This window comes from Oncorhynchus mykiss, chromosome 17, assembly GCF_057628025.1.
Source record: "Oncorhynchus mykiss isolate SJ-2025 chromosome 17, ASM5762802v1, whole genome shotgun sequence".
Classification (NCBI taxonomy): domain Eukaryota; kingdom Metazoa; phylum Chordata; class Actinopteri; order Salmoniformes; family Salmonidae; genus Oncorhynchus; species Oncorhynchus mykiss.
In genome coordinates, this window is record NC_143038.1 from 31,606,298 (window position 1) to 31,614,417 (window position 8,120).

At 43.0% G+C, this 8,120-nt stretch overlaps 1 protein-coding gene across 1 annotated transcript; it reads left to right on the top strand.

Annotated features, from left to right (window-relative positions):
• The first annotated feature begins 2,510 nt into the window (after window positions 1-2,510).
• On the top strand, window positions 2,511-7,081 carry LOC110493996 (globoside alpha-1,3-N-acetylgalactosaminyltransferase 1). The gene is made up of 3 exons (XM_021568648.3): window positions 2,511-2,810; window positions 5,477-5,539; window positions 5,984-7,081. The coding sequence occupies exons 1-3, from the start codon at window positions 2,777-2,779 to the stop codon at window positions 6,943-6,945; spliced, it is 1,059 nt and encodes a 352-aa protein (XP_021424323.2). The 5' UTR covers window positions 2,511-2,776; the 3' UTR covers window positions 6,946-7,081.
• The last annotated feature ends 1,039 nt before the right edge of the window (window positions 7,082-8,120 follow it).

Consider the following 8,120-nt stretch of genomic DNA (forward strand, 5'->3'; position numbering starts at 1 on the left):
GCTGAACCTGTTTTTAATTCTCTTTTTCTTTATGTTTTGTCTTTTGTGTTTGTTAACAATACCACTGAAAATGCCAAACCGAAGGTCCAAGCGTATTCGACAGAGGGGATCAAGCTTATTCTATACCAATTTACAGAGGCCAGGTCATGAAGGAAGGCTTGCTGATTCATCTCTGGAGAGACCTGAAAATAGCTGTGCAGCAACGCTCCCCATCCAACCTGACAGAGCTTGAGAGGATCTGCAGAGAAGAATGGGAGAAACTACACAAATACAGGTGTGCCAAGCTTGTAGCGTCCTACCCAAAAAGACTTGAGGCTGTAATCGCTGAAAAAGGGGCTTCAACAAAGTACTGAGTAAAGGGTCTGAATAACTATGTAAATGTGATATTTCCGTTAGTTTTTTGTTTTGTTTTTGGCAAAGATTCCTAAAAACCTGTTTTTGTTTTGGTATTGTGTGTAGATTGATGAAGGAAAAAAGAAACAATTTAATCCAATATAGAATAAGGCTGTAATGTAACAAAATGTGTAAAAAGTCAATGGGTCTGAATACTTTCCGAATGCACTGTACCTGTTTAGCTGAAATGACAGCGGAGAACTAACATTAGGCAGAAATATTAGGCAGATGGAAAGTATGAGGTGATGTTCAACCGTATTGGTAACATTGAGGAGAGTCTACTTCCATAACCTGGTTGAGGAACGTACACTGTACAGTAAAGATGGTGATGAAATTGTTGAAATAATATTACCCAGTTATACATTTTCATTGCTGACATCCTCCACTTGTTTATCGCTCTCTTCCAGTAGGTTGTCCTTCTCTGCCAGTCTGTGGCTCCTGGCTTCTAGTTTAATGTATTTTTCCTGCAGTAGGACTCTAAAGTTATCTACTTGGTTGTTCTTGTCCTGCAGGTCCTTCCCCAGTGCCTCCAGTTGTCTCTTACTTTTCTCCACCTCTTTAATAGTGTTTTCCAGTAGTCTCCCATTCTCTCTCACTTGCTTGGTCATATCATCCAGTTGCGTGTCTTTCTCCTGAAGGTGTTTGATGTCCTCATTCCGATGCTTTGTGGTTTTTTCTAGGCTGCCCTCTGTGGCCGTAAAGATGCTTTGTGGTTTTTTCTAGGCTGCCCTCTGTGGCCGTAAAGATGCTTTGTGGTTTTTTCTAGGCTGCCCTCTGTGGCCGTAAAGATGCTTTGTGGTTTTTTCTAGGCTGCCCTCTGTGGCCGTAAAGATGCTTTGTGGTTTTTTTCTAGGCTGCCCTCTGTGGCCGTAAAGATGCTTTGTGGTTTTTTTCTAGGCTGCCCTCTGTGGCCGTAAAGATGCTTTGTGGTTTTTTCTAGGCTGCCCTCTGTGGCCGTAAAGATGCTTTGTGGTTTTTTCTAGGCTGCCCTCTGTGGCTGTAAAGATGCTTTGTGGTTTTTTTCTAGGCTGCCCTCTGTGGCCGTAAAGATGCTATGTGGTTTTTTTCTAGGCTGCCCTCTGTGGCCGTAAAGATGCATTTTCTAACGTTTGTGTAATTTCAGCCAGTAGTTTTGAAAGAGGTGTTCACTAGCCAAAACGGGTCCCTGTTTTTTTGTATACTACGTCATCCAATTCTGTACTCCATCATCCATTTTGTGTGATATGTTACGAATTTTGCAATTTGTGTGATATGTACAAATCCAATTTGTGCTACACATTACGAATTTGTTGCGCTTAAGATTCTGGCGTGCATCTTTCAATTATTTCTCTCCTCCACAGTTGTGTTCTTCTCTTTTAGCTTCTCTTCAGATTCACTCGATGCCTTCCTCTTCTCCTCAAGTCTGTCGTTGTCTTCTTATTTCTGGCAGCCTGTCTGTCTCATTTAGTTCTTCTTCCAACTTCATCTCTGAGGGAGAGCAATGAGAATCTTTAGATTTTTATTGATCACTGATAATTGTGATGACCATCTTCATGTTATAAAAAGGATTAACCTGATACTATGAAGTAAAACAGAAAGGCTTTCTTGATCCTCCATTATCCAAGATGGAAAACCATGAATAATAATAACAAGACAGAATGTATTCGTTATTATCATTATGAAATTACCATCTGTCACATTATCCAATCAATTGGCATAAGTAATGGCACATTCTTTTGAATTTCAGGAAATTAACTTTAACTGCAACACAATCTGGCTTAGGGCCCCCAAAATGCTAGATCTCTGCAGCTCACTGGAATTCAGACAGGCAAACCTCAGGTTACTAGCCCACCTCTCTTATCTTAAGACTACCACAACCTTTATGCATTTGTTTTCTTGTAAAGAATTAAATGAAGGCCTCATGTTGTATCATTTGAAAGCACCCTCCACTCTAATTTCCCCTCTTCCACTCCTTCTCGTCTGCTTTCTCTCCATATCTTATTTCCAAACTCATCCCATCTGCCCAGATTCCCAAAACATCTGCTTGCTTTGGGCATGCTCCAGATGAGAAGCCTCCAGAATCCTGAAGCGGAAAGAGTGAAAAGAGAGGGGGAGAAAAGAAAGAGAGGAGGAAAGACAAGGGAGTGGGATATGAGAGAGGAAAACACAACGGAGAAAGACGACTGAGAAAGACAATATTGATATCTTAAAAAGTGCTAGACGTAGAGAAAGAGATATATATATATATATATATATATATATATATATATATATATATATATATATATAGAGAGAGGGAGAGAGAGAGAGAGAGAGAGAGCGAGACAGAATAGGAGTATCCTGGCAGCTATCCAGGCCTCAGCCCAAAGCCAGGTCCTGCTGCCGCTTCTTGTCTGTCCAGAACATGGTGCTGTTGCCACTCTGCAAACTGCTCTCAGGTCAGTCCAACTTATCCATCAAGGCACCTTCACTTCTTCTTTTCATCTCTCTCTCCCTCTCTCCTTATTTCTCTCTATACCTCACTTTCCCCTCTCTGTGAATCCTCACATCGCAGGCAATTGGTAAACAGGTCATGGTTTTTCCAATTGCGAAATGGAGGAGAGTGAGAGATGTTTTTTTGGTTCATGTTTTAACCTCATACTGTTTTATCCAAAGCAATCAACCTGTTCAGTAGAAACAGAAGAAACAGAAGAAAACGCTGCAAAACAGAGTGAAACAGGAGACCCAAAAAGAAACAATTGTTTTCATTTTCTATTGCAAAAGTTTTTCTACTGTGTCCCCTAATGAACACAATCCTGGTGTCCTGATTTTATATTTTGGATCTAACACAGTTGTTTCATAGATAAGATCTTGGTAGCTCACTGACTACAAGACTTTCAGGACACGATGGTAGGCTTACATGAAGCAGGCTCATTTAGAAAGTAGCCTTGGGTGACACAGCCTACAAGTTCTGTAATGGTACCGAGAGAGACTTTCACTACTAAAAGAATTGCAAGTTGTCACGGTTCCAAAGTGTAAGTGCATTCTTCTCATTCCCAACCTGGACTTGTAACATTTCTTCCCTCATCAATGCTTCATTTTCAGAGCCACTGAGACATTTGTAAGCTGTGTACATAAAGGCCCAATGCAGCTGTTTTTATCTCAAAATCAAATCATTTCCGGGTAACAATTAAGTACCTTACTCTAAAATAAGAAAAATTGCTTTTTAGCAAAGAGAAAATAACAATTTCTTAAACAAGAATTTTGCTAGGACTGTCTGAGAGTGTTCTGAGCAGGGAGGGGAAAACTGAAAACTAGCTGTTATTGGCAGAGAGTTTTGGAACTATCTTCTATCTTCTTCTACGTGTTTCTACAAATGCATTGCTTGCTGTTTGGGGTTTTAGACTGGGTTTCTGTATAGCACTTTGTGACATTGGCTGATGTAAAAGGGGCTTTATAAATACATTTGATTGAATTATTGATTATTGGTCTATTAACTCATTTACTGCCTGGTGATGTCACCAGGCTGCATTTTCAGGTAGGCTGTTCAAACAACTGTTACACTAAAAGGGCATTATCATAATTTTCACAACTTCACAGTATTATTCCAACCTCATAGTGTGGGAATGTATATAAAACACATTTTTGACTGCACTAGGCCTTTCCTGCAGTGAAATTACCAAATCGCCATCTAGTGGCCTCATGGGTGGAATGTTATTAATATTGTTCATAATTTCATAACTAATCAACATTATTTCAAAAACCTGCTTAAAATCTGGTGTTTCTATATAAAATGTTTTTGTTATATTTCAGTCTTCTGTGATCTATATACAGTTGAAGTCAGAAGTTTACATACACCTTAGCCAAATACATTTAAACTCAGTTTTTCACAATTCCTGACATTTAATCCTAGTAAAAATTCCCTGTCTTAGGTCACTTAGGATCACCACTTTATTTTAAGAATGTGAGTTGCAAACCGTAGTCTGGCTTTTTTATGGCGGTTTTGGAGCAGTGGCTTCTTCCTTGCTGAGCGGCCTTTCAGGTTATGTCGATATAGGTCCCGTTTTATTTTTGAATCTGTTTCCTCCAGCATCTTCACAAGGTCCTTTGCTGTTGTTCTGGGATTGATTTACACTTCTCACACCAAAGTACGTTCACCTCTAGGAGAACGCATCTCCTTCCTGAGCGGTATGACGGCTGCGTGGTCACATGGTGTTTATACTTGCGTACTATTGTTTGTACAGATGAATGTGGTACCTTCAGGTGTTTGGAAATTGCTCCCAAGGATGAACCAGACTTCTGGAGGTCTACAATTTTTTTCTAAGGTCTTGGCTAATTTCTTTTGATTTTCCCATGATGTCAAGCAAAGAGGCATTGAGTTTGAAGGTAGGCCTTGAAATACATCCACAGGTACACCTCCAATTGACTCAAATTATGTCAGTTAGCCTATCAGAAGCTTCTAAAGCCATGACATCATTTTCTGGAATTTTCCAAACTGTTTAAAGGCACAGTCAACTTAGTGTATGGTAACTTGTGACCCACTGGAATTGTGATACAGTGAATTTTAAGTGAAATAATCTGTCTGTAAACAATTGTTGTGTCAGGCACAAAGTAGATGTCTTAACCGACTTGCCAAAACTATAGTTTGTTAACAAGAAATTTGTGGAGTGATTGAAAAACAAGTTTTATGACTCCAACCTAAGTGTATGTAAACTTCTGACTTCAACTGTAAAGTATAGTGTATAAAAATTGAATACATTTCAACTCTAGATCTGACACGGTATAGGTGTTTTCTTTTTTTTAAGCCCATAACCATGTGTGTGAAGTGTATACTTTTGTTTCTTAATAGATTTGTTTAAGACTACCAAGAAACACTGTGTGACCCTGATTTAGCCCACTGCAGTAAATAAGACAGGAATGTATGTTCTCACTCTTTGACTCAAAAGGGCCACAGATCCATTACTGTGTATTCTAGGCTGATGGAACCAGTGTGGTAATTTTGTTTGTGTGTGTGTGTGTGTGTGTGTGTGTGTGTGTGTGTGTGCGTGTGCGCGTGTGCGTGTCCGTACACACCAGCCCCAGGTCAGTTAACCAGTAGGCTACTATGTTGTGTTATATCCAACAGGGTCAGTCAGAGTGACCAAGAAGCAGCTGGTCCTGTACTGTCTGCTCCTATCTCTGCTCGTATGTGAGTGTTACATCAGTATTTGTTCTCTCGTCACATTCTGTGCTCAGGAAGTGGAGAACGCTTTTGTTTTTGTCAGGGTACCTTTCGTGCTGTAACCTCATTTGCCCTGACTGGTGTCTAAAAGTAGCTCCCTTCATTTCAGCCATTTTCAGCAGTCTGCTAAGAAAATACGATACTGACAAACAATTTGGTGACACATCTTTCCAAACATTCTGTGGTAATATGGACAGATGAAGATAATTAAGACCAACTCAATACATTCTAAACTTCATTAGAAAAGTGCACTGCTCCTATTGCTTCACATTGTAATAGAACCACTCACACTAAATATTTGATTTGTTCCTATCGTATAGTTGATGTGTTTCTATGTAATTCATCTGTAAAAGTGAATAAATTGCACGTTATGAACATGGTTGACAAATTGTTGACTTTTTTTCTCCTCAGACTTTTTCAGATGGAGGAGAGCAGTGCTCAAGGTGGACACGCACCCTCTTCCTCTTTCTCTGGAGGCGGAATCAGTAAGTGTGGTCAGAGACATAGTGGTGGGCAGTGTGGAGGAACAGCAACAGCGCCTCCCGCTGGAGACATCCTGGGGCGCTCCTCTGGTGTGGGGCGACTCTGACGGCTCAGCGTGGCGGAGGGCCGAGTTTGCCCACCACAGCGTCCGCACAGGCCTGCTGACGCTCGCCGTGGGGCCCTACGGCCACTTCCTACGCCGCTTCCTCTCCTCGGCCGAGCTCTACTTCCTGCCCGGTAACACCGTGGTCTACTACGTCCTTACGGACAGCCCTCGCGCCCTGGATCCCCCGACCCCGCTGGGCCCTGGCAGAGAGCTGAGGGTGGTCCCGGTGGCAGAGATGCCCGGCTGGGAGCGTCTGGCCCAGGGCCGCATGGCCCTGCTGGCGGCCGCCATTAAAGAGCCAGTTAGGCACGAGGTGGAGTACATCTTCTGCATGGACGTGGACCAGGAGCTGGTGGCCCCGGTGGGAACTGAGATCCTGGGGGAGCTGGTGGCCGCGCTGCACCCGGAGCTCTACGGCATGCCCCGCCACACCTTCCCGTACGAGCATGAGCCCGCCTCGCTGGCCCACGTGGAGGAGGACGAGGGCGACTACTACTACACGTCGGAGCTGTACGGGGGTCTGTGCGCTGATGTGTACGCCATGGCCCAGGCCTGCTCCCAGCTCATCCTCCAGGACCAGGAAAAGGGGCTGTGGGCTCGTGGACTGGAGGAGAGCTACCTCAACCGCTACCTGATCAACCGCAGGCCCACCTGTGTCCTCTCGCCCGAGTACAGCTGGTGGGACTCAGCCCTGGCCGCCGACGTGCCCACAAGAAGGGTGGTGTCCCTGGGGAGGCAGTGTGACTCCCTGGAGCCACAAAAGAGACAGGAGCAGGACTGCTGAGAGGGTTATTTCTTTGCTTTGTCATAGAATTAGAACAACCATAAAATGTAGACAAATTCAAAAAGCAATTTTAAGGCAAACACAAGGATCCCTAGGAATCTGTTGATGTGTCAGTAAATAAACTAATGGCAGCAGACCCATTGGAGTGAATACTGTGTGTGTGTGTGTGTGTGTGTGTGTGTGTGTGTGTGTGTGTGTGTCTGCGTGCGTGCGTGTCTGCGTGCGTGCGTGTGCGTGTGTGTGTGTGTGTTTGCACCAGACAAAAAAAAAGAAAGAATGAACCTGTCTCTTTAGACACAGGCCTATACCATTAATGTCAGCTTGGAGATACGACTCCAAAGGCTTTTGTGGTTTCCAATAAGAGTCAACATTGTAAGTGCCCACTTTCACTGCACTGGCCAATCATTAACTGGTGGAGCTGCCGTTTCAAGGTCTTTAAATACACAGCAGTGGGATGCTGCTTCCCCACGTGCCATGTTGGCCTTTGTGTTCAGGGCTGTGTGTGTGCAGAACTAGAGGACGCTAGGCAAAGTTTTCCCATTGTCAATATAATAAGTATCCTCTTTCTAATACTGCTTACGAAAATGTTTATTCCCCAACCGGGCGTTTACAGCACGTTCGGTCCTGGGTGAAAAAGAATATGCACTCGGCATATCAATATAGTGACAGGTGCTTAGGAAGAAACATGAGAATACTGAAAATTCCACAAAAAGACCCGCTATAACTCACCAACTTTTTAAACGCACAATTGTTTCAATATCTTCCTCGGGGGAAGAGAAGCTTAGCGATATCCATCTCATAAGACACTCATTCTTAGTTTTATGTATTTAATAAAATTTTACTTTTTTAGGTTCTTTAACATGTTCTGGCATTACGCTCTCTCTCTGTTTCTCTCTTGCGCTCTCTCCACCCATTCTTGCATGCTACTACTCTTCAATGGGAAGGCTAACACAGGCAGATGGCTTTTTCCCACTGCCAAAAGTGGCTGTCTCCAGGGCCAAATCGCCACGTGTAGTCATTCTTCAGTTTTTACTGTCTCACAGTCCCAGTGAACTCTTAACAGTCTTGGTCACGCTTCCACAGTAACACTTCCTTTTGATAGAACACATCTGTAGAGGTTCAAACTATCCAAAATATCCACAAACAAGTTTTGGGATATTTATGTCATTTGCATA